General features: G+C 45.0%; 1 protein-coding gene across 3 annotated transcripts in view; it reads right to left on the minus strand.

Moving 5' to 3' along the window:
• The window catches only part of SLIT3 (slit guidance ligand 3), a 636360-nt gene that overhangs the window by 211597 nt on the left and 397521 nt on the right, over positions 1-27242 (minus strand). For all 3 annotated transcript variants that reach the window (XM_017960112.2, XM_017960114.2, XM_017960113.3), the window contains exon 5: positions 10072-10143. In XM_017960112.2, coding sequence (XP_017815601.1) covers positions 10072-10143 — 72 coding nt within the window. The remainder of the gene's footprint in view (positions 1-10071; positions 10144-27242) is intronic.

Here is a 27242-nt window from a genome sequence, read left to right on the forward strand (position 1 = left end):
AGAGTTGAGAAACCTGGCCAAGCTCACACAGGTAGTGAGGGACAAAGCTGAAAAAAAAAAAATCAAACCTGATTCCAAAATTCATACTTTTAATCACTATACTCACTTGGCCCCAATAAGATAAAGAATCAGAACATCAACAGATACTAGAGTCTCAGTGTGTGATCTCCACGTTAATACTCATCTCCTCCTAAGTCCCTTACATTCTCTGTGGAGCTAAAAATCACGAGGCAAAGACTCAGTCCAATGGCAAATGTCTCCTAAGACCCCTGAGTCCTACTTTGAGGGGCTCAGAATCACTGTGCCTTTTTGCCCGAGTATATGAAAGACAGGATTCTATTTTGTATGCTTGTTTTAAACACCTTGCTTGCTGTGCATTTCGTGCTCAAAGGGGTTAAATACTTGTGATGAGTTTTAAAAAAAAATCGTCCACAAATCAAATTGTCTCAGATAATAAATTGCAACGCTGGATTTAAAATAATGGTCTCCATTATCCTGAAAAAACATCAATGCTTCTCTGGGCTCCTTCTTGCTGCCTTGATTTTATTCTTCTTTGCTAGGATATAATCATGCCCCTTCATTCATTCACTCATTCAGGGTTTCAGCTGTTCCCTAAAACTGGAAACTCTTTGTTCTGCAAGTCATTTATTCCTTTGCTTATTGATTATTGAGCATCTACTATGTACCAGGCACAGGACTAACTCTTGAAAATAGAACAATGAAAAAGGCAGACTCAGCCTCTCCTTTTACATAACTTACAGGCTACAGCAGGAGGAGGAGGACAGCTGAGTAGACAGTTACAACGCAGGGAGGAGTGTTTTAGGAAATATGCAAAGTCTGCCAGAAGACCTGTTGTACTGTCTATGAAACTGTGTCATCTCGGCCTAGAAGAAATTCTACTTGTCATCAGTGTAACTTCCAATCCCAGGCAGAACTTCTGGGATGGGGCATTTCCCACGACTGTTTCCTTGCTTTTAGATAATACTGTATGCGCCTTTATCAGATGAATGGAGTCAAATCTACCTGTTTCTTCTACTATTTTTCTCATGTCAGGAAATTTAACTAATCAGCTGGTATTTATCGAGCTATTATTATGCTATTGGCCCTGGGGCAAATAGAGAAGAGTGCCCTGGGGCATGCTTATCCTATGATATATGCTTGCTGTGTATGACTCCCCTGTAGACAAAAATTCACAGGAGCAGGACTGTGTCTTACTCATCTTTCTTAAGATTTGCTTCAGGTCTGACAAGAGTAAGGGCTCAGTGGTAATTTGTGTAAGGATGAATGGAAAAAAAGGAAGAGTGGAAGAAAGGAAGGAAAGAAGGGAGGAAGACAGGCAGAAAAGGAGGGAAGGAGAAAGAATGAGAGGGAGAAAGAGAGGGGAGGGAGGGAAAGAGGAAGGAAAGGAGGAAGATAGAGGAGGAAAAGAGAAAGCGGGGAAGAGGGAAGAAGGGAGGGAGGAAGAGAGAGGGAAGAAGAGAGGGCGAAGGGAAGAAAACAGGAAAGAAGGGAGGGAGAGAAAGAAGGAGGAAGAAAGAGGGGGAAGAAGGGAGAAATGAAAGGAGGAAGGTGGCCGGGCATGGTGGCTCATGCCTGTAACCCCAGCACTTTGGGAGGCTGGGGCGGGTGGATCACCTGAGGTCAGGAGTACAAGACCAGAGTGGTCATCATGGTGAAACCCCATCTCTACTAAAAATACAAAAAAATTAGCCAGGTGTGGTGGCAGCCACCTGTAATCCCAGCTACTCGGGAGGCTGAGAGAGGAGAATCACTTGAACCCAGGAGGCGGAGGTTGCAGTGAGCCGAGATTGCGCCACTGCATCCCAGCCTGGGCAACAAGAGCAAAACTCTGTCTCAAAAAAAAAAAAAAAAAGAAGAAGAAGAAGAAGAAAAAGAAATGAAAGGAGAAAGGGAGACAGGAAGAGAGGAAGGGAGCAAGGGCAATAGGAAGGAATGAGGGGGAAGGGAGGATAAGAGGGAGGAAAAAAAAGAAGAAAGGAAGGGAAAGAGAAAGGTGGAGTGAGGCAGTCAGGCAGGGAGGCATGACCCCTTTCTTTAGATAGCATTTTTGGGTAGCACTTAGCAAACTGGGGCCCAGTGCAACTTCCTCTAGCAGCAATTCTGAACCTGACACTCTCAGCCAGGAATGCAAAGCAGGGAAGGCTGGGAAACTTGCTGCTCTTTGGGAAGATGATGAATCTGCATGGCCTTGCCTCAAATGAGCAGATTTTCCTAAATCCCCCTTCAAGATGCAGCACCCCTTGTGATGAGAGCCAGGCACTCTTCCTGCATCAGAGCCGGCTTGCACTGAAGTACACCTCTGTCTCTGGCTGATAAGCCCTGGTAACAGGCACTCAGTTCCCCCACCCAGCTAGCCCCTGAGTCCCTGCAGTTTGACTCTGCCTTTTTAGATCCACTTTATCTGCTCGATTTAGACCTCCCATGATTTCTGAACAACTGCACAAGTCTCCTCACTACCCACACAGCTTCAGTCTCTGCCTCTCAGCAATCCACGCTCCCCACTGCTGCTGGAGCTGTTTTTCTTAAGCAAAAATCTGATCATGCCACTCCCCTATTAGGAACCCCTCAATGAACCCCCACTGCTCTATGGATCATGGGGTTCAAGGTCCTCCCTTCCTGAACCTCCCCATCTCCCTAACCTCATTGCTCTTTATTGCCTTTCTTGCTAGCTATACTCCAGTCACAAATCTCTCACAAGCATCAACTCTTTCACACACCTCTGTCCCTTTATATATGTTGGTGAATTTTCACACACTGTTCCTTCTGCCTGCAATATCTTTCCCCTAGATGAACTCCTATGCAACCTTCAAGACCCAACTTATGTCATTTCCTGAATGAAGCCAGAATGAGACCTGTCTCCCTGGGCTTCCACACATAGTTGTCCTTACCTCCAACGAAGCCTTAACCCATGTCCTATGAGTGCTGGTTTACTAATTGATTCCCTGACTAGTAAACTTAATTCTGTCATCTGGAAAATGGGAATATCATTAGACTGTGAGTTCTTCGGATACGAGAATGGTACCTTATTCTTTCCAATACTATTCTTACACAATAATAATACTACTATGGTATATTATTTCTATGGTATAGTATATATACTTTTCATATAAAACATTTTAACAATGTGTATGATTTCTGATATGTAACAGGCCATCGGCAAACACCTGTGAAATGAATGAACAAAGTCATTCTTTCAATACATTTCTAGTCCACTTTACTCTCTGCCATGAACCATTTGAGTACTGGGGATGCCGCAGTGATTGAAACAGGCAGGATATCTGTGTACATAGGTTTACTATGTGCATCCAGAGACAAGTAATAACAGGATAACATCAGTAACAAGAAATAAATGAGGTAATTTCAGAGGGTGAAAAGTGCTCTGAAGAAATACGACTGGGTGATGGGATAGAGAGGGAAGGCAGTGGGGGACAGTAGGCAACATTTGAGCTGGGACGTGAAGGATCAGAAGGAGCTGGCTGTGTGGAAGTCTGAGGGTGTAGCATCTTATGTTAAGGGAGCAGCAAGTGCAAAGGTCCTGGGGCAGTAAGGAGCTTGGGATGTTCAGGGAATGTAAAGGAGCATGGGAAGCATGAGATAAGTGAGAGCACCCAGTTCATGTACAGCCTTGCAGGAGAAGACCAGGAGTGTGGACGCTGCTCCAGGTGCAGTGACAAAACAAATGGCTGCCGAGATGAGCAGACAGAGATGCTACCGGTGAACAGGTGCTGGCGTCCCTCCCCACACCTCCCTCATCCTCACATGAGATTACCGCCTGCTCACCGGGGCGGAGACAGCCCTCATTAATCTCAGGAAGCAGGAGGGTAGACGCGGGCAGTGCGGCAACACGGACTAACTAGAGAACACAAAGGCTGCCTGCCCAGCTTTGTTTTCAAAGCGTCAATTCCGAATTCTGCTAGCTGGCAGAGACAGGGGTTATTGATTTTCCCTTCTGGAATGCATGTCCTACAGAGTCCTCGCAAATAGAAACTGAAAAACAGAGGAAAACATAACTGCTGAGAAAGACAGGGCAAGGGGACATTTAAAAAAAAAAAAACTATACTGGTTTTTGTCTTTTTCTTATTAGGCTCGGCTGGATTGTGGTCTGTCATCTCTCTTGTTTTCCCAATTCATTTCCTTTGGTTCTATCTCTATGTCTTTCTATGATTTCTTTTTCTTCCTCTCCTTCTCTCTCTTTTTCGCTGTGCCTTTGTCCACTACCTGGCACAGTTTCTGCATACAGTAGGCATTTCATAGTGGTGTGATGAGTGTTGGTCTCTGCAGGACAGTCTCTCTAATGGTCTCTTTCTTCGTCCAGATAGATCACTTCGTCCATCGAACTGCCTGTCTGTCCTTAAATATAGCACCTCCCGCCCTTCTAGGCAGGTAGTGGAGAATGAGACCAGCCCATTAAACCAGCTTTCAGTAATTGCGTAGAATGGCATCCCCAGATAATTACTTTCTCTCTCTTCTCTGGAGAAGCAGGAAGCAATTAGGGGCCTCCTTCTGCGGTCTGGAGGGGCAAGCGTCCAGTCCCTTCATTGAGAGCATCATGTTAGTGGCTCCTCAGGTCCACAGGACTCAGAGGCCGCCTGCATCCTTTCTCTTGGCCCTGATAAAAGTTGCACGCTTGCCTACTTGCTTAGGTGAATAGGGACTCTGCTCTGCAGCAGCTTCTGTGGTCCCTTTATTGGTCCTGTTTGCCGGCATGGCTGTGGGGAAAGGAACCTGGGTAGACGGAAGTGTCCACGGCGGAAGTCCAAAAGATGGTTGGACGTGTTACTGACGGTAGGTTAGTTCCAGAGGCCTAGGCTTAATTTTATCTGCTGATTTTTACCAAATTATACACATTGATGAAAACTTAATTTTATGTGGAAAACATGGTATCACAGTTTCTTTTTTTTTTTTTTTTTTTTGAGACGGAGTCTCGCTCTGTCGCCCAGGCTGGAGTGCAGTGGCCGGATCTCAGCTCACTGCAAGCTCTGCCTCCCGGGTTCACGCCATTCTCCTACCTCAGCCTCCCGAGTAGCTGGGACTACAGGCGCCCGCCACCTCACCCGGCTAGTTTTTTGTATTTTTTAGTAGAGACAGGGTTTCAGTGTGTTAGCCAGGATGGTCTCGATCTCCTGACCTCGTGATCCGCCCGTCTCGGCCTCCCAAAGTGCTGGGATTACAGGCTTGAGCCACCGCGCCCGGCCTTTTTTTTTTTTTTTTTTTAAACTGAGTTTCACTCCTCTTCCAGGCTGGAGTACAATGGTGTGATCTTGGCCCACTGCAACCTCTGCCTACTGGGTTCAAGCAGTTCTCTCGCCTCAGCCTCCTGAGTAGCTGAGAGTATAAGTGCCTGCCACTACACCCAGCTAATTTTTGTATTTTTAGTAGAGACAGGTTTCACCATGTTGGCCAGGCTGGTCTCGAACTCCTGACCTCAGGTGATCCGCCCGCCTCGGCCTCCCAAAGTGCCGGGATTACAAGCATGAGCCACCGCGTCCGGACACAGCCTCTTCTTTCTTGAAGGGAAATGTCAGCGCAAGCAAAGAAAATAGACGTCAGAACTACAAAAATTATTTTTTAAACCAGATAGTTTTTGATTTTCTCCTTTTAATAAAGCATATGGTGTTACACATAGGCCCAACTGGTTGTCATTTTACATAGCATGCAGTTTGAAGCTGGATGTGCCAGTAGTTCATCTTCTACTCTTTAAGGTAATAGTGGAATAGTGTGAATTCCCTGGGCTCACCCACTGTGGTGGAGTAGGCTCGGGGCTGGGGAGTGGTTCTCAAACAGGCTGATGACAAGGATGTGCATCTCTGAGATTTCAAATTTGCTATTTATCATTCACAAGGTAGACAATCTCCATAATTGAGGACTGGTAGTAGGAGGAGTGTTTCCTTAGCAGGTTTTATAGAAATTTAATTTGTGCTAAGTGTCTCCTATTTTCCATGTGCCGATGCATATTTAAACACACAGCTTCATTATCACCTCCGTCCAGACGCTTCCCCTCCATGAAGCATCAGATCCTTAGCTCAGGTCCTATAGCTCTAATTACTCACATGAGTTTTTCTCTTGGGCTATACGATTATTTAGTCTCACTCCCTCTTATTAAAACCAAGGAAGCTGAGGACCAGAGACATAGCGTGGCTTTAGCGAAGTCCTTCAACCAGCAGGAACTGGACAGGATGTCAGATCACAAACTTCCTCACACAGAGAAGATGCTCTGTCCACAATGCTGACGGAAGACGTGACAGCACTTCACACCCAATGTGATTACAAACCAACTCAGGATCTTCCAAGCTCGGCTCCTGCTCCTGAACTTTCCATTTCTGTGAAGTGGAAGCTCCAAGAAGACAGAGCTCACAGATTTACACTGATACATCTTAATCCCTGCTGTTTTCCCCAGAACTAGCACTTAGAAGGAACTCAAAAAATAGTTTGATGGGTATGTGAATGAATGATTATGAGACTTTGCCGTCATTCTCTGTATTGTCTGAACTTGGAACTAATCATTTTTCACTTCTTTTTCCATGGCCTCTGATAACTCGCTGACCGCCAAGATCTGTTGATTTTGTCCCCAGGGACTGCTTACTTTGGCCTCTTTCTCCACTTCCGGCTGCTCTCTCCCGGGAGAGTGTGAGAGAGATACGAGCAGGAACCCTCCCATTGGACTACAGCCTCATCTCCTGCCCCGACCTTTCCTTCTGCCACCTCCTCCTGTCCTCGGTTCCTCTTCCAGAATAAATATTTTCACCATGATCTGTCCCAGGGCAAAAACCATCCACATTCTTAGTGTCTACATCTAAAGCCCATGCTCCTCGCAGTCAAGGCTCTCCAGCAACCGGCTTCCACCTCTTTCTAACCCAATCACACACTCTTCTGCCTCAGATCCCTCCACTCCACTCCCATGAAATGTCTGCTGGAAACACAGTTTTGCCTTTACACTTTGCACGCATCATCTTCATTACTTTGTGAATTCTAACCACCATTCAGGCCCAGCTACAGTCTTTACTATTGTAACAAAGGAATACAGGAGCAACAGTAGTTAGAGTTTTCTAAACACCTTCCATGCATCAAGCATAGGACTAAGTTATTCATATGCATTACTTTATTAACCTCCACAAAAACCCTAGGAGGTAAGTCCAACTATTATCCTCATTTTATATAGTGGAAACCTAGGCTTAGAAGTGTCAAGTAATGTGTTTAACATCACAGACTCAGAACCTAGAACACATGGAATTCATACATCCGTCTATCAGACTGCCAAAACCATGCTTCTAACCACTAGGCTACATTGCCTAAAGCTGTCTGTTCCTTCTGAGCTCTGAGAGCCCCTCGTTACGGACAGCTACTCATTAGCCAACTTTCATGTTGACTGGTACTTTACTAAACATTTTCTTGTATGTACATGATTCTTGTCCCCAGTTTCACTGTAAGCTACTGAAGGACATGAATTGTACTTCTGGGGCCTTATGGGTTCTGCCTGACAAGTGCCTGCTGACTGAACTGATTAGAAGTACACAGTACTCAATTCCCCTTAGGTGTTTTTGGTTAATTCATCCTTTAGGCAGTGAGTTCACTTCCCTTTCCTTCTTCCCCAAAGCCCAGCTGCTGGTAGTGAGTATAAACAAAGAGAAGACCCTCACTGAGTTCAGGATCCTGAGTAACACACATTTGCATGGCTTAGAGGGTGGGCTGATGGTGGGTGCTGGAGTGACTTAGGAGTCTGGGTTTGTAGAATTTTGAACCTTTTAAGTCCTGAGGCCTTTGCATAGTTAGAGATATTATAAGGGGGGGAAAAGAGACCCTGTAAAACAAAATCTGAGAAACCCTAGCAACTATTAAGAACCATTGTGGGGCCGGACGCAGTGGCTCAAGCCTGTAATCCCAGCACTTTGGGAGGCCGAGGTGGGTGGATCATGAGGTCAGGAGATCAAAACCATCCTGGCTGACATGGTGAAACCCCATCTCTACTAAAAATACAAAAAATTAGCCAGGCGTGGTGGCGGGCACCTGTAGTCCCAGCTACTCAGGAGAGGCTGAGGCAGGAGAATGGCGTGAACCCGGGAGGTGGAGCTTGCAGTGAGCCGAGAGTGCGCCACTGCACTCCAGCCTGGGTGACAGAGCAAGACTCCGTCTCAAAAAAAAAAAGAACCATCGTGGGATTATTTGCTTTCTTAACAATCAAAAACATAGTTGGTAATTAACTGTCCAGCCCTGCTTATACATCAATACAATATGTTCTTTTTGGTTAATGGATCCATTTAAAATTAGTGTCATGAGATCTGACCGATATATCACTTTATATACGCAAAATGTTCTTTTGGGGTTCAATCATCAGAAAGCTGGTTGACCTTGAGTTAGTCACTGCCCTCTCTGGGCCTCCATTTTCTTGCCTCCTGACATTCTGGCAGGCTAATTAACATAGTTGTTTTTGGTTCCTGTGAACAGTCTTGAGTTCTTGGACTGCACGGAACGAAATGCTAGAAAAGCACTCTGAAATGTTAAAAGTGCCAGTTCAGGATGAGAGAAGATCTCTATTTATTTAGTGGTTTTGAAGGTTTGGCTTTTCTGTATCTCATTTTCTCAGGAAGATGTAAACTCAGGAGGCTATTTCTTGAGAGAAACCTATACCTGTCCTGCAAAGGAACTCCCATTCTTTGTGGCTGTGGCTGCTCTACCCCGTCCTCTCCTGCTCTTGGGAAAACACCCTCAGAAGCAGCAGCGGGCAGCCTCCTTGTCCTCAAGCCCCTTGCAAAGTCCTCTCTGCTTCTCCGTTCCTTCCACCCACCCCCAGAGACGCCTCTGCCCTCTTGTGTGCTTTGCATGTTAAACACCAAAAGCTTTCCGCTAAGGCCACAGGGGAGGCAGATAACCTGCATCTGGAAGCCATCACCAGCTGCCTTCAGTGTGCCAGTAAACTAAAACCTCTGCATTCATTATAGGGAAAAGTGACAATGTCTTTTTTTTTGAGCCTCCCTTAAGACGTCTCAAATTGAATCTGGGGCTGCAGAGAAGGCTACTGGGCAGAAGTGCTTGCTCAGCCAAACCAGACCGTCTTCCCTATCCCTCTCCAAAAGCATGTTCCGACCCCGTGGGCACAATGGTTTAGGCAGAAAATTCAAGGCATAGTCCTTGTAGGGGCCCAGGAGTCATGAATAAGGGGTCAGTAGTAGAAGCCAGGTAGGAAATAGTCAAAGTTCAAAAATGTCATGCTGGAATAGTCCTGCCTCTTGACTGTGGTGACAGCTGCACGAATCTGCACGTGATGAAATCACACAGAACTACACATGCCTGCGCTCACACAGGCGTATGCAAGTGAGTACACGTGGAGCTGTGAAATCTGAAAACTAACGTCTGTGGGTTGTACCAATGCCAGTTTCCTAGTGTTGATACTGTACTGTGGTTATGTCAGATGCTACCATTGGAGGAAACTAGTACACGGACTTGTTTACTATTTTTTGAAACTTCCTGCGAATCAAAAATCATTTCAAAATAAAAAGTATAAAAAAAAATCCTAGGGCAGTGGAAGTGGATCTGGCTATGTCTCCCCAACTTCCTGGGATACAGGTCTCCACGCTGTCTCTCAGGCGCCGATGACGACGCTGTTAGTAAGAGTGAGAGCTTCGGCACCATCATCATCAATGTTCTAATTGATTGACCACATACTATGCATGAGACACTAAGATATTTCTTTCTTTTAAACACTTTCTCAGTTGCACAAAACATGCCCACAAGGTTACCATCCCCATTTTACAGAAGATGATAATGATGCTGGGCAAAGCTGGCTTGCACCAAGGCTCTGTAGGGCCAGGCTCTAAGTCACCAGGCACTGAGGCTCCAGTGCTTATATCTGGGGATGACAAACCAGCGAAGTACAGGTTTCTGTGACACTATTGTGGCATCCAACGTGTGTTCCCTAGAAACCACTCGAGCACAGCCCTCAATCTCATCTCTGAAGGCACCTGGACCGCCCTCCTGTCCCATCCCTCACCCTCACTCTGGTCAGAGAGCCCGAGTTAGCCACATCTGTAGTGAAGCAAGGAAAACATCACTTACAGGTTCTTCACATCGGTGATGCCGCGGAACGCCTTCCTCGGGATCCCCTGGATCTGGTTTTCACTCAAATCTCTAAACAAGAAGAGAAGAGGCACACTGCGTTAAAGACCCGGGCTGTCTGGATCTGCATCTCATTAAATGATAACAATCCCCCCCACCCAGGCTGCTGCCTCTGCCGTCAGAGTGTATGGGGGCTGTTTGGTCTCAGGCCCCAGGCTGCTATAAGCATTCACATTGTTCTTCAAGTGATGGCCTTTGCTGAAATGGTTACCAGGCGGAGCAGCTCGCCTCCAGGGCGGGCTCTGTGGGTGGTCTCGCACCTCCAGGCCACGAGCCAAGATGCTGGCTTATTTGTTGCACATACTGCACCCAATTCTCTGTTTTCCCACCTCCCAGAGACACCCCCCTGCCCCCACTCCCCGCCCCTGCTCCCAAGCCCCACAGGCACTCCTCCCCCACTGTGGGGTCAACGCCGCAGCTCAATCTCCGGTCTCTCAGGGCTGTCCTCTGCTGCTCAGGACAATCTGCCTTTGTCATGTGGGATTGCAACAGAGCCTGCCCATTCTGATTTTCTGATGCGAGATGACCACTTCAGCTTATTCTAGAGTCCCAGAGATTCCTGGGGGCCCCTGGATCTTCTTAGTGACAGGCATGATAAATTCGAATTGCATTTCCACAGATCCATCCGAAGTGGGGGTCCCACAGGCACCTCATCTAGCATTAAGCAGTGCCAGCATGTTGCTTTAAGGAGGGTAAGGGATACTGTCAGGTTCCACAGCTGGCTAAACCTAAGTCTTGTCCTAGGCTGTAAGCCTTCCCAAAGCCTTATTTCCTTTCTAACAAAGAGACGGGCTTGTTTGTTTGTTTTGCTTCCCACTTTTAGTTTTTGCTAGACCAAACATGTGCACTTGTTTTCACTCAGAACTGAGGCCTGCTTGGATCTCAACAAGTAATCAATCTGTAAAGACCCATCAGGGCTCCAGAGCGTGCAAACTGGCCCTGCAAAACACTCATGCCAGGCCTCCTTCCTGCTGGTCCCGCACAGCCACGGGCTGCAGAAGCCTCTCTGAGGACTATGGCGTGGTGGGGGGCGCAGAGCCAGGGGCTAGGGACACAGCGAGCCCTTTACACTTTCTTCAGATATAAAAGGTGTGTCATACACACACACACCACTATACATACACAATTATTTTTTAAAAGAACACCCGAAAACCCCTCAAATATAAGGTAAAAAAAATTAACAATGCAGATCTAACTACTGCTACCAATCACGAGTTATATATATAATATTCCACCAATATGACCTCATAATATACAGTCTATTATAACCTATTATTCTTGTTTGCTATATTGAGAACATCTGTCCCTGTCATTAGTAGCGCATTGATACCAACATTTTTAATGGCTGTATATCGTCCAATTGTATGAGTGGCTACATGGTCCCAAATCGTTGGGTAGGCATTTATTTATTTACTTGCTATTTAAAGAAACACTAGGGTGAATTTCTCTGCATGCACATTTTGGGGATACTTGTCCAACTATTTCCTTGGTATGGGGTCCTATAAGGAGACCTTGCTGGTCACAGGTTAAACGGGTCCTGAGTTGACCTAGAGACAGATTGTACCTGTGGACACTCCCATGCTGATTTTCCAAGGGCACCTAATCAAAAGCTTTAGATGACTCCAGATATATTTGGCAGGAGAGATCAGACGACTGCCCTCCACTAAAATCTGGGCAGTCTAAATGAACATTTTGCAAAGGGGCAGGAGGGAAAAGAGGAAACAGAAAAGAGGTGTCCACTTTTTTCTGATCTCCCATCCCCTGCTGAGACAAGCCATGTGCTCTGAGCAGCTAGCTAAAACGAAACTTGAGGATCATCTGGGGCCACTTTTAGGCCCACAAAACAAGGCTCAGACTTGGGGTAGAGTGCAGGTATAAGTACTAGTGGTTTCTGGGGCTGAATAACAGGGTGCTTCCCATCTCAAATCCACTTTCCTCTGTCTGCAACCGATGTAAGTAAATTCAGATGCACAATGAGCCCTGTCTCAGGCTCCCCCAGCCAGGCCTGATTCAATGAGCTGGGCTCCAGCCTGGAGTCCGGGCGCTGAACAAAGCCCATGATGACAGCAGAGGTCAGGCGGTGTCACCAAGGCCACTCAGCTGCTCTCCATCAGCCTCTGGAGCAGGGGCCCAGGTCCTGTCATCCGACTAATGCAATTTCCACTAGGCATCTGGGCAGCACCCAAGGCTCTGGAAGTCACAATGAGTCCAGTCTTTTCTGCCAAATGAAGCTGGTCTGTAGGCCACCGAGCCTTTGCCCACTACCCTCCCAGGCTTGGCTGCTCTCTCTGGCGGCTCTGGAAGATGAGCCCCAGTCACACTTTTGGAAAATGGTTGATGTGATCAAAATCAGAGGCAGGGGCAGCAAACAGGAGAGAGGTATAGAGCTGTCAGCTTGAACCATAGCTGGAAGCTGGATGAGGGGGCATGTATTCCAGTAATGCACTAACCTTGTTGGAATAGACAACATCCCAAAATATACTGGGAGGAGTAGCAGTTGTACAAAGGTTCTGGTTTGCAATACGGTGGGATGAGGAGAGGAGAGTGATATTTAAGCAGAAAAATCTGGCCATGTTGCTGGGAGACCTCCTACACAGGCGAAATCCTGCACTTGGGTGGGGCAACGCTTTGGTTTCTGTTCACTATTTTCTTGCTGTAAATATAATCAGCCTTGCTCCTACTTTAAGGAGCCCAGTTAAAACACAGCTTTTTTTTCCATCTCCCTGTCACTGCTTTTCTCCTGTCCCAATTGAGCAAAACAGTAGATTGTAGGGAATTTATCTGTTCCCCATGACAATCTGCTTGTAAATTTTATTAATTTTATTTTTCATTGAGCCTCTCTTCTCCGGCTAACAATACTGCTGCCATCCATCTGCAGGACTGTATATTGATTTCATAAATACCTTCAGTGGGCTGACAAACTGACAGCTTTAATGGTGTTACTGATGGGGCGTGGAGGAGGGTTGAGGGCTGGGTGCTTCATTTTCGGTAACGGTCCCTTCACAATTATCACAGGGCCTTTGTGAGAGTTCCTAATAGTGTGTTTATCTCAGCGTGGTGCCAGAGCACGGAGCTATTGTTAAGTACTATCCTTGAGAGAGACAAGAGCCACCATTTTCCACTGACACTTAAATAAAAATAACAAAATCTATCCACAATGCCCAAGAGCCTAGTGCTGGCCAATTGCTTGCTGGGGTTTTAGTGCCTCCCCTTTCATGAGGGAAGCAGCTCAGGGCTGAGGAGGGCAGAAATGCTCAGAAGTGACCCGAGAAGGGGATTTTTGTTTTTTTAAACACTAGAAGAAAGGTATGAGATTGGAGTAGGGTGCATCTGGGTAAGTAAAGGAAGACGGCTGGTGGGAAAGGCTTTCTTGGTTGGGGAGTAGGGCTAGGAATTGGGATGCCTTTTTAAATAATTAGGGTTCTGAGAGAAAAGGAGAACTGCATTAGCTAAAGTGCATTTTCCAGCTTCCGGAAAATGATTAACTGACCGATTATTCCATCCAAAAACACAAGACCAAAGAGGACTTATTAAGGAGACAGTAAGTCAAATAGGAGTTGGCAAGAACCAATATATCCCCCTTCCAGCCACCCTCCCCCCTTTTTAATTTACTAAAATGCTTTGGACACAGATTAACTTTCTTCACAAATTTATTATTGCTTCATCTACCTTGAAATGGGAACTACAGACACTTTGATAAATGGATTGAAAGCCTGTCTAGTTCCAGTGGAGGTTTTGAAATGCTTCCTGGGGCCCTCCCTGCAATGTCAGGCATGCTTTGTTCTCGGAGGAGCAGAGAATGACAGTTCCCACCTTCACCCCTAGCCCTGCAAGACTAGGAGCAGGAACGTGTTCTCCTCTTTGCCCTGCTGGGGACAATGCACTTGTCTTGGTCACATTCATGCTACCAGGAAATCCTCTCTGTGTTAAATGGCAGTTTGTGGAGGGACTTTGATCCTAGATGTCGCTCCCAGATTAATTCTGAAGCTACAAAATGGGGCTTGGAAGCGCCTCAAAACTTGGAGATTTGTTGTTTCTGAAGTAGGGGGGGTTACTTACGAGCTGTATGATCATTCAAGTTATTAAAATGCTCTTTGCCTCAGTTTCCCCAACTTTACAGTGGGGATGCTAGTGTTACCAACCTCAACAGTTAATTGTGAGAGCGAAATGATTACATGTAGAGCACCATGTGGAATCATTTGCACGTTAGTTGTGTGAATCTAGTCAATTGCATGACTGTCTCACATCTCCAACTGTCAAATGGGACTGCTTTCCTAAGTCATATGGATACTGCACCCAGAAATATCAGTCCCACCTGGAAGTCTATACAAGTGCCATTATGACATTAAACTACAGCTTGTAGTGCTCTGCAGAGCACTCTGCACAGCATCTAGAACACTGTAGGCACTCAATGAATAGCTGCATTTCCTTTTGTGTAGTTTCCTCCCATTTAGCATTGGATTGACATTGCTGAAAATGTCCTTTTTCCGCATCCCCAGGACATATGCCTTCAACTCTACAAAGAATAAGACACATAAATGTTGCTGTACTCTTTCCATAAAATCTGAGGGAGGGATTAAAGTTTCTCTCATCTGTCATCTGGACAGGGGTAGCCATGTTTGATTCTAGATTCTTTTGGATAAAACGGGAGAGCTGGATTCAGAAATAAAAGGTCTGTCTTGTGTTGGATTCTCTCAGAAGCAGACACCGAGCCAAGGACACGGGGGTTAAGTGATTGATTAATGAAGTGCTCCCGGGAGAGACCAGTGAGGGATGGAAACCGAATGGAAAAGGCAAATAAAAGTACAATCAGGTGAAGTCTTGGCCTTAGTCCAATACCATGGGGAACTCCTGTCTCTGAGCAAGGAAGCTGGGCTTTTGCAGCCTTGCAACAGACAGTCCTTGGTTAGGGACCACTCAGGAGAAATGTAAATTCCCAGGCTCTGCCTGCCCTCCATGAATGCTGGGGGTGGTGGCTCCAGCACCCCAAGGACAGATTGCTGAAGATGTTGCCAGCTAGGAGACTTTAGCAGTGAAGTTCAAAGAAGCAGGTGATAGGATCCAGTAGCAATAGAAGGAACCCAAGGAGATCCACCCCAAAGTATTCCTAAGAAGGCTTCGGGGATAGTTCTAAATCTACAAGTCCTCAGCAGGTTAAAATATCACTATCAAAAGATAGCATATCTGGGACCGAAGATCAAGAGGCTACATGGGAAACTAACTGACCAAAGAACGTGGGAACAACCCAATCTGGCGTCTGATGAGGTTTACACTTCTTTGTCTACCTCCTCAATCCCTCTGCACTGAGACCAATGTGGCGTCTTTTCAGTAACATTAAAAAAAAATTCCATCAACTCTTGATTAGTTAGGCTAAAATAGGGGATGATCTTAAAAGCATTTATATTTGGAACCATTATTGGATTTGCGATCAAGGCAATGGATTACCATTCTGATTCTCTTTGGCCTGAATATATATTTAAATTACTTTCACATTCTCTGCCTAGTAGGAGGAGACCTGCCCATTGGTGCATTCAGTATCAATCAAAACTCATTTAGGGATTTAAACATTTTTGATGGATAATCTACGAATCTAAAATTTCCTGTACTCTCAATAATACTACCATCTTACATAAAGCTGCAGTCTTTGCTCCCGCCCCCTGAACTCCAACTTTCTAATATATAGTAACCTGGTGACACATCGCTCTGTGCTAGGAACTAAAGGGACAGACACTGTTTTGCTTACCTTATTTTATACAGCAGGAGGGACAAACATGCAGGAAAAATTATCCCCTGGGGATTCTACAATGTGGACTTCAGGGAGGATTTATCTTAATAGGTACATCTCTTCTGCAGGCAATTTATCTTAATAAGCAAGATTATATGTTTGCAGTTGGGTCACTGTCAAAATCAAATGAGCACCAAGCATATGTCCCAGCTAAGCTCTGGTACCTCCAGCTGGGTGTCCAGTCAATGGCAGCCTTTGTCTGAGGAAGATTACAATGGAGTAACTGACTCATTTCCTGAAAGAACTACCACCTATCTCAGGGATCCAGGGAATCAAAGTATCAATGGGGGACAAAAAAACGCCAATTATTTCCCACTGCTCTAGTTGTGTTTCTGAATATTTCATTGCAGTGAGAGCTTACATTGCGTGTTCCCTCGATGTTAAAAAGTTACTGGATGAAGGATATCAATAAAAGCTCTTTCTGCAATCCTTCCCCTCACAAATTCATCAGAAAAGTCCTGGCCATGCCATTCAGATGTTTAATACTGACAGATTAAGTGTCAGCTCAGCTGCTCATTTCCCAAAAAAATGAATTGAATACCTACTATGTGTTCCACTATGGTTGAAGTTGAGAGAGAAAAGTGGATAGTCCCAAGTTTCTGTCATCCTGCAGTTTACATCCTTATTTATCCCAGACACAAAGAAATAGACTCCCTTACTTTTACAAATATAAAATAAACATCTAGACACCTCAAAAAGTGAGAGCAAGGATGGGTGGTGGCTTATGCCTGTAATCCCAGCACTTTGGGAGGCCGAGGCAGGCGGATCACCTGATGTCAGGAGTTTGAGACCTGTCTGGCCAACATGGTGAAACACCAACTCTACTAAAAATACAAAAATTAGCCAGGCATGGTGGTGGGCACCTGTAATCCCAGCTACTTGGGAGGCTAAGGCAGGAGAATGGCTTGAACCCGGGAGTGGGAGGTTGCAGTGAGCCGAGGTCGTGCCACTGCACTCTAGCCTGGGCGACGGAGCGAGACTTCATCTAAAAAAAAAAAGAGAGAGAGCACCAGTTTCACTGTTTCTTCCTTTTTATCCAGAAGAAAGCCTATCTCTAAACTCACACTATGGGTTGCTCCAGACACCAAGCAAAAGATTTTATAGTTTATTTTAGTCGGGGTCCAAAATCTTTTTAAATTTTCAGAAGGAAAAGAGAGAGATGCCACTCTGAATCACCAGGATTCACAGGGAATGCAGGCTTGTTTCATCAGGTACTTTGGTTTTATCTTTCAAGGTGGACAGTTTGGGAAAAATCAGAACAGTATAAAGATATTATCAAGAGTTGGGATGGTACCGGGCAGTTGTCATAGAAGAATGTTCTGATCAGATGGACCATGAACCCCGCTATAAGAACAAAATAAACATTCATTCCTGTTAATTTTTTAAAATTTAAAGTGAGAATAGAACTGTGGTTATGTTTTCTTTCATTTGTGTCTTTATCTTTGAGAGATACATACTGAAATAAGAATAAAATGATGATCTCTAAGTTTTGCTTCAAAATAATATAGGAGAGGAAGAAGTGGTAGAATAGATGAAACGAGGTTGGCTGTGGGTTGATATTTATTGGAGCTAGGTGATAAAGTACGAGGGAGGTTCATTTATCATCTGCGCTTTGCTTTTATGTATGTGTGACATTTTCCGTAATAAAAAAAAGCATGCAGATTCCTGGGGTCTATGCCAGACCTATTGAATCAGAAACCCTAAGGATGGGCTTGAGTCTAATTTTAAACAAGTTTGAGAACCATAGGTGGAATGATTATTGCATCGGATTAGGTGCTAAGTTCACATCCCGGTTCTGCTACTCAACAGGCTGTGTGTCTTTAAGAGTACCAGTTCAATTCTCTGAATCTCAACTTGCACTTCTAAGAAACTGGGATAGGCATCAGAGGTAATGGACAAGCGAGTGCTTTCTAAACTCTAATGTAGTATATAATGCAAATTCCTATCTTCAGGTTCTAGCATGAAGTTCACAAATATAGCATCCTACTACGTTAAATGTTAAAGTCTAATTTTAGGGAAAATTTTGGGAGCAGGATGCAAAGGCCTCCTGTGTCTCAGACATGAGACTGCTGATGTTGGATAAAATGCCTGTGGGATAGGCAGAGTCACAGGAGAAGGCTGAAGTGGGGAGAATGATGACATTTAATCTGTATTTCAGAAATCCACTCAGAAGCCCGGGGAGGCTGACCTAGAAAGGTAAGAGTTCATGGATGGCTACACCCTCCTCTGGGAGCCAGAGACATGGCAGAAGAAAACCAAGCACTTTGTCCTTGGACTCCTTCAAGCTTGAAGGGGAGACAGGTTGCTGGGATTAGGACATTCCTGATAGGGCCTCACAGACCAGGGATTACCTATAGTTTTCTAGGAAGGCTGAAATCTGGAAGAAATCACTACAGGGCAGGTGATGAGCAGGGTTGAGCAGCCAGGCTGAGAAACAGTCCTGGAGCCGTGACTGAGGGTGAAGGCCTGAGGTCCAAGCACTATGAAGATAAGACACTTGGTCCCAGGGGAGCATTCTGACCAAAGGGAAAAAGGAAAAGAACCTGTCAGGCTGCAAGCTTCTACAAAAGGTTACAGATGGAGTTGAGGTTATGGGTTTGCTCTGTGACTAGTTACCAATGTGAGTGCCTGTTTTGTCTCTTCCAAAGAGACAGGTGTTCCAAAGATTGCAAACTCAAATGCTTCAGGGTTGTGCAGGTAAAGTAAATGAGGAAGTCAGGCTGCATGTGGACAACAGGAGTAGTCAGAAAGTGAGCTGGGGATGTTATTTCAACAAAATCAAAACAAAATAATTGGCCTCTGTGCCGGCCAATTGGATGCTTCACCCTGGGAAGAACTTGACCTGCAGGCTCAGATTTGTGACCGGTGAGGATGCAGAGACTGTCAACTCTTCAGGGTCGATCTGCTAATTCCAGAACGGCACTGTCCCACGGAAATATATCACAAGCCAAGAATGCAATTTAAAATTTTCTATTAGCCACATTAAAAACAGTAAAAAGAAACAGTTGAAATTAATTTTAATATGATATTTAACTCAACATATCCAAAAGATTGCCATTTCAAGATGTAATCAATATAAACATTTATTAATGAGATGTTTTACATTCCTTTTTTCATACCAAGTCTTTAAAGTCTGATGTGTATTTTACACACAGCTCAATCTGGACTGGCCACATTCTGCGTGCTCAGTGATCACACATAGCTAGTGCCTACTGTATTGGACAGTATGTTCTAGAATAAGGAACTTGATGCTGTAGCTACATGGCATCTCATTGCCAAGGGAGGGAAAACGTCTTCAGATGTTGGAACCAATCTAAGGAGCCTGATACAAGACTGCTTGGGAGGTTTGAGTATACAGATAGGAAATGTGGAGGAAAATCAGTCAAGGTTGAAAGCCCTGAATCCAGGGCAGAAATCCATGGTTTAGAATATTCCATTCATTCAGTCATTCCTCCTGTGAACAAATAGCTCTTCGCAGCCATAGGATTTAATCTGAGTTTTTCCAAACCACCACTCTTCCAGGGCTATCAGGGTTAACCGATGCTTCCAGTCCAAACAGAAGCTTTCTTCATTTAATTATCATCTGCAACTCCAACTAAGGCTCTTTGTGTTCATGAAACAGCATTATAATTGACTGATCATCTCCAGCAAATGGGACAGAGGCTGAGCTTCTCAACAGCTCACTAATCCCTGGGATTATCTCAATTTAGTGACATGGCAGTTAGTTACATTAGATGGGATTGAGGAACTCTCATTATCAGCCCAATTATGCCCTCTGTTCTGGTCCAGGCTTCCCTGTGTCACTAAGTGGTCCAGGAAATATCAGTGGGGTTCCAACCACAGGCGTCTCATTCCGCAGTGCCCGCGTACCTCATTATATACGCTTCGGGGGTATACCTGCGATTTTGGTGTCTTCACATTGTGTGCAGAAATCTGGTGCTGAAAATCATCTGATTGTAAAGATCTAATTATGTACCTGAGATAGTCCCCTGCCAATTTTGGGCCCAATGAGAAGTTCTGGTTTAATTTATCAACCTTAGTTGGCTGTGGACAGGGGGCTTGTTCACCCGATTCAAAAGGATGGAGACTGGTGTTTCGCTTGTTTCTTATTGTTTGAAGCTATGTGTCTGCCCAGTGGGATTTGGGAAAGGGAACCCATTTCTATACAATTTATCCTCCTCTGAGGCTGACAAACTGGTCCCCACCCCCTCTGTCCCTCTTCCTTGGCAGCCATCTGAGGTTTTCATCCCTAATTTGATTGTCGTAGCTGACACTGTCAATCTGAAATCCAGTAGCATGTCTAATGCTGGCTGGACAAGGGGAAGGCAGGGGGAGGAGAGGGGGAGGCAAATTCATCTCGAGAAGTAGCTTTATGTAAATCGATCCTTTGGCCCGAAAGCTGGAGCCAAGCATTTGCTGATTAATTGGAGAAGCGTCCTTGTTCCCGTGTCTTCTGTAGAGAGATGGCCCAAATTGAGTCCTCTCTGCTTTACAAAGACATTCCCATGCCAAAAAGCTTTTGTAATTAGGAGATGAAATCTTGTGAGTGAGGGGGAGGTATCGGGGCAGGAGAGTGTTTATGAAATTGTTCTGAAATGAAGTGTGTGCATTTGGCCTGCTCTGTGATTAACTGCAGACCTGGGCACCCTCATTTGCCTCCTAGTCTGTGGCCTGATAGCCTAGGTTCAGAGGCATAGTATCCCATAGGTGAAGATCTACTTAAGTGACAATTAGCAAAATTTAAGGGGATGGGGAGTGTGCTTCTAACATGTTTTTCTTAAATTTATATTCTTAGTTACCATTTGGGCCCATTTCTGTTGGTGTCAGGAAGGAGGGGAGTGAGGCTGATCGATTCAACCTTTTTTCTACATCCTCTTATCTTTTCCTGAAAAATAAAGCTCAAATAAAATGGCAGATCGTCCACCAAGGCGGTCCTTTTCAACTCAGTAACTTGTCCCAGGGCCCTGTCAAATTTGACTTTATCAAAAAACTTACAGGCAGAGTAGCTACCTGGGCACAGGAAAGAATGAGTTTGGTTCTGGAAAGGTTGCTTGCTGCTTCACCATGCTGACTATGTGGAGGTTGGCAATATGGTGTTTTCTGATGGCTCTCGGACTAAATTATTAGCTTCGTGTAGGCAGGAGCTTTTGCTGAGCGTGAGGCCTGATGTATAGCTTTAAAAATATTTGTTAAGTGGATGGAAAAAATAAGTGAACATGATTTTATGCCATTTCTTGGTCCATGGATGACTGAGAACACATCTCAAGCTATGGAAATCTTTTTTTCCCCCCAAGTCCAGTCTGTCCCTTCGGATTACAAAGGGCTCTGGCTGTCCTCCTCCATCCTTCTACCTCTACAGCCCTGGTGGCATATCATGCTTGAGAACTAATGTTCCTAGAACAGGCTTGTGAACTAAGGAGCCACAGATAAAGCCTTTGACAGGGAAAGGTTTAGTGAGCTAAGCTGAGGCGTGGGAATGAGCAGTTACAGTGGGAAGATAGGTGAAGTGGACAGATAACTTGATTTTTCAGAATACAGATTAAACCTGGCCTGCGAGGGTACAATAGATTTGGAAAATGCATTCAATCCAGAAAAGGGCTGTGTGCCTGACAGTGTTTCATCTCCAAGAACAACTTCTCCCCTCCTCCTTTCTGAATTCTGGCACTTATAGAGATTAGGATAATACAGATAATGAAACTCAGGTGCAGAAGGAGATATTTTAAGCAACAGCCTCCAGGAGATGTTAGAAGGGGGTCATTGGCAGTGAAGAAGTTCTGATGATCTTTGGGATAATCTACCCTGTGATCTGACTCCTTCCAGGCAAATTGTCTAAAAGCTCTGGAAACCCTCCCAGAGGCTGAAGATGTGCAGTAACAAAGTTGGGGGTGGTAGTGAGGTGAGGAGGTGAGAAAAAGAGAGGAAGTCAGAGGGCTAAGGCACTGTAGTTTGGGAGACATTGAAGCCACTTCCTAGTGTCTACCCCACTGTAACCTTAAATGTTCAGCTTGATCATGAAGAAAGGATTCTTTGAACATTGCTCTGGATCTGCCTAACCCTAATACTCTTTATGATATGGCACTAGAGTTCCTCTTATGTGGCCCACTCTGCTCCACCGAGGAAATGTGAACATGCCAGCACAGGGTGGGGAGGGGCTGTGCCTGGGCTGCGGCTGCCCAGAGGTTGGAGTTTGGCAGCAGTGCTGCAGCTCGAGGACATGGGGCTTGTATATGCCTGTGCTTTCTTGTAACTTTTCAGAAGACCATTAAACAAGTGAAACCTCAATGGTAGAGGTGAGATGCTATCCTGGGGCCATCTGCCGATAAAATCGATATGCTTCAGAAAGGCTCAAAATTATCTTCCACCAAAGCAGGAAAGCAATTCAGCAAGACCTCAGCACCCTGAGTTGCAAAACTGGCCTCTGGAAGCCCAGTAACGGATGAAGTATATAGGAGCTTAAGCCATTAAGCTATGTTAATACTATAGAATGACGTTTCTCATCATGATCCCCTGCACTATTTATTGTTCCATTCAAAGCAATTACAGTTATTGCTAATAACTCACACCTGTGGATGTGCTGCTGTTGACTACAGGAGAATAGATGCTGTTCTCTTGCTTATTTATGTAAAAATGGATGCAGTTCAATAGATTTACACCAAGTTGGAAGTTAACACTAATAATTAATCCCAGACCTGCTTCTGGCCATTAGCCTGAAAGGCACTAGACAAGGGACATGAGCGCTGGGAGGACCCAATGAACTGCAGAGATGAAATTCATTAGTGACAAATGTGAGACTGCTGCCACTAGTCTCGTGCCAAATACAATCAACTCCCTTGTCCCTAGCAAAGAGAAAAGGACCTCTGAGGTAGGAGGCGGGGGGTGGGGGGTGACTTCTAAAACGCTTCCCTTGTGTCTCTGAGACTATTCATCCACTATAGCCCAAGCCGTACTTTTCTTGGTAACTCCACTCCTTGCCTTACATGCCTGCTAGAAGTCGTGCCTATGGCCAAGACCCCAGGAGGCAGTGAGGTACCGTAGTGAAGGCATGGCTTAGGAGCCTAAAAGACCTTGGTGTGAACTCCAGCTTTGTCACTTGCGTGACTGGGCCTCAGTTTTTGCATCTGTATAATGTGGACCATGAAAATACCTATGTGGGGGAATTATTATAAAATAGTTCATGAATTTTGAGTTCATCGCATGCTGTGTCGTTCATAAAAAGCACTGGAAAAGTACTGATTGTTATCAGTCCTTGTATCTGTTCAAGTCAGCATTCAACACTGTGAGTAAAAGAAAAACCCCGCCTTCTTGCCACACAGAATATTACAGAGGAACACTAAAACTTAAAAGCAGCAACTCCAGGTCAAGTTCAATACGAAAGAAAGTAGTCATTGGTTTCCACTTAGCCTGTCATGCCTCAAAGTTTCCTGGGTCCTGCAAGGATACTCTCTCTCGTGGAATCTACCACAATCTCCCGAAGATGGTGAAGATGGGAACACAGGCTAAAGCCGCCCAGCCCCTGTGAGGCTGGTTGGAAAATGGTTGACTGTGCAGCAATTGCTGTGCAGAGGAGAAGTTGACAGGAGACTCCCACAAAGAGGAGGGAAAAGAAGGGGGGCCTGAAGGGCGTCGGTGGGACAGTGGGAAGACACTGGGAAGTGGCCCCTGCCCGAGCACAGGCTCTCGGCCGAGAGCAGAATGTTGGTCCAGCCGTTCTGTGCAGACTCAGGACAAGTCAAAGCACCCTTCTGCCTTCCAAAGGAGGCTGAGGCCTGGGTGAGCTTCAAAGGGGTCCAGAGCCATGCAGGAAAAGCCATCATTACGCAAGGTGGGAATGGGAGGTTCATTTGTCACCACTGAAACAAATTCCTCAGTTGTGGCTACTCTCTTTGGAGAAGGAAATCCTCACAACCCTGTTAAAGCTGTCTTGGGGCTTACATTTCAATGAAGCGTCATCATTACTAGGGTGACTACAGTGTACCCAGGGTGTTAGGCATTGCGGGTCAACACTAAGAAAATGAGAAGATAGTCCCTGGGAATGGACAAGCAGGGAAACAAGTATGATGTCACCTCTGCAAATGGACCCAGCTGCTTGAGGCAGGACTCAGTGGGTATCTTTCCTCTTTTCCATCTCCAAACCCTGTGGAGGAGGCTGCTCCAGGAGCCAGAGACAGACCAGAGAGTCAGCCTCTGAGTGCTGAGGCACTGAGTCCATGAATGTGTGATCCCTTTAAAGATAGACAGATATAAAGATGAGATAGAGAGAGACAGAGAGAGGGAGAGAAAGACAGTTAAAGAGGGAGACTGACACAGTGAGACAGAGACAATAAAACCAGAGAAAGCAAAAGAGAAAAAAAAAGTCAGAGACTGAAACGCACATACACAGAGACAGGTATTTCACAGAAGAGACCGTGAAAGGAAGAGACACACAGAGAAAGACACGGATATGGGGCAAAGAGAAAGAGGATGGAGACAGGTGCACATGCACACACACACATGTATGCACACACACACACGCACACACACACAAGAATGGACATACAGAGACAGGCTGAGAGAACCAAAGGGAAAGGTGCAGGCAGAAGCCAAGCAAGGGTGGGGCTGCAGACAGAGGTTCTTGCGAAAGATCTTAGCATTTGAGCCTCCCCAGGATCTCCTCCTGAGGTTCCTCTGGGGATGAGGACGTGCCATCCTCCCTGGACCTGCGCTGAGCTCAGGTCTCTGTGCTACAGCCCAGCCTTGTCCTCCAAGACACCCCCAACCTTTGCATCCAGCCAGAGCGGGGAGCTCCCCAGAACAGGGGGAGGTCGGCTGGGGTTTCCCCTAAGCTCCCATCTCTAGCAACTCCAGTCCTTCCAGTCCCCCTCAGCTCTGGAAGCCAGAGACAAGGTTTTGGCAGAGAAAACTTGTGGTTTCAAACTTTTTACATTACAAAGTGAGTTTTTAAAAGCTCCATAAAATTTCAAGGCACATACTTAATGTTCAAATGGCAGAATATATCGATTCCTGCCCATCCTCTAGTATCTTAAGTTTACCCAGAGGACCATTTTATTTAATTAACTTGGTGCTTTATTAATATAAATATTCTCCTATTGATCATAAGAGGGCCTGACAGGCACTCAAGCTGGGTATACATCACCTTCCCTCTGAGCAGCGCCACTTAGAGGAGTGGCTGGCTCGAAATCAAGGAGAGTGGCAGGAAGTGGTCCCCTGGGATGTCAGGCACAGATGAATCTATAGCATTTTTATGGAGGGAGACTTTTTTTTTTTTTTTAAAAGATCCAGCTCCTCGCTTCTTTTAAAGCAGAAAGCATATGGAAATGAGATATAAAAATGGTCTTGGCTTAGCGTATCAATTAAGCATGTCAATACCTTAATTAAATCGTTCAACAAATGAGATTTATACCAATGAATATGTTTTATAGTTATAATAGCTTTTTTGGCCACTGTTCAAAATGTCAAATAAATCGTGAAAAGGGGATTAAAAGAGGACATAATTGACGTTCTGAACTGTAGCCAGTTTTTTTCTTCCTTTCTTTCCCCTCATTCATGTGATTTTTGGAGAATATATATAAAGTAATGGGGCCTATAATGGCTTGGCTTTGTAAGAGTCTTTTTACCCTTCAATTCTAATCCTTCTTATCAACTTTTCTAAGTCTCACACCATTGAACCTGCAAACGCCCTCACTTTCTTCTGGTCCTTAGAGCTTGCTTTTTAATAACATGCAACCAGAGCTCCCTGGTACAGCCAGGGAGAAATACAGCCTCCGCCCCGACAAAACCCCAAAGAAAACAGGGTGTAAGGTTAAAAGGCATTACATGAGAAGGCTATTACCATAACATCCAAACATTTGGGTAAGAGTATTCTTAATCTCTTTTGTAAAAGTCAAGTCTAACAGCATATTTTCTCTAAATGAGCCAGAAAGTAAAAATTCTGGCTTCTCTTTTCTTCTCCTACTCTTTTGCTCTGTTTTTCGAAATCATTTATTCATCAGTTTATTTCTGTAGATAACCACAGTGTATTCTCTTAAGAACAGAAAACAAAGAGAAGAACTTCTAGACAGGTGCAAACCTAAAAACATAAAAAGTGTGCTGGATGTGGTGGCTCTTACCTGTAATCCCAGCACTCTGGGGGGCTAAGGCAGGAGGATCACTTGAGGTCAGAAATTCAAGACTAGCCTGGGTAACATAGGGAAATTCCATCACTACAAAAAATAAAAAATAGCTGGGCATGGTGGTGTATGCCTATTGTCCCAGCTACTTGGGAGGCTGAAGCAATGGGATCGCTCAAACCCAGGCGTTTGAGGTTACAATGAGCTATGGTAACCTCCAGCCTGGGTGACAGAGCGAGACGCTGCCTCCTAAAAAAAAAAAAAAAAAAAAAAGCAACCCACAAAGCAAAGATGACAAGTAGGTGATGCTGGACATTTGTACTGCTGTTGTGGATCCCTTCCAATAAATCAGAGACAGAATGAAAATAAGCATTGCCATGTAGGTTCAGAGTTATTATCGACAGTGATGATTGCAATAAAGAAAAAGAAAGAAAAGAGTACACATTTCTTTGAGGCCTTCATGCAGTATTTCACAAATATATTTCAAATCTTGGTTAAATGCTTGAGTTCCAAAACCTTAGCCAGGCCGTTGGATGGAACATTGCCCCAAAGTGAGATGACAGGAAGCAGGAAGTGAGCACCCCTTGGACTTCTGTGCTCTGTGATGTTCCTGAGGCCCTGGCCTATGAGGCTGTGTCTGTGGTCTCTCACCACTAACCCCCTCCCAGTTCCTGACGAATGGTGGCTCCACACAGAGGCCCCGGGAAAAGAGAAGCAAGAATATTCATTCTCTGTGAATAGACATTTTGCAAAAGAAGGCATACAAATGGCGAGAATATATACCAAAAAAGTGCTCAACATCACTAATGCAAATTAAAACCACAATGAGATATCATACCCCAGTTAGAATGGCTAATATTAAAAAGTCAAAAAATAAACAGATGCTGGCAAGGATGTGGAGGTCAGGGAGAACTTATACATGGTTTGTAGGAATGTAAATTAGTACAACCTCTATGGAAAACAGTATGGTGATTTCTCAAAGAACTAAATTAGAACTACCCATTCGATCCAGCAATCCCACTATTGGGTATCTACCCAAAAGAAAAGAAATTATTACATAAAAAGACACTTATGGCCAGGTACTGTGGCTTATGCCTATAATCCCAGCACTTTGGGAGGCTGAGGTAGGTGGATCACCTGAGCTTCGGAATTTGAGACCAGTCTCGGCAACATGGTGAAAACTCATCTCTACAAAAAATACAAAAATTAGCTGGGTGTGG

This window comes from Papio anubis, chromosome 5 (assembly GCF_008728515.1).
Source record: "Papio anubis isolate 15944 chromosome 5, Panubis1.0, whole genome shotgun sequence".
In the NCBI taxonomy this organism is placed as follows: domain Eukaryota; kingdom Metazoa; phylum Chordata; class Mammalia; order Primates; family Cercopithecidae; genus Papio; species Papio anubis.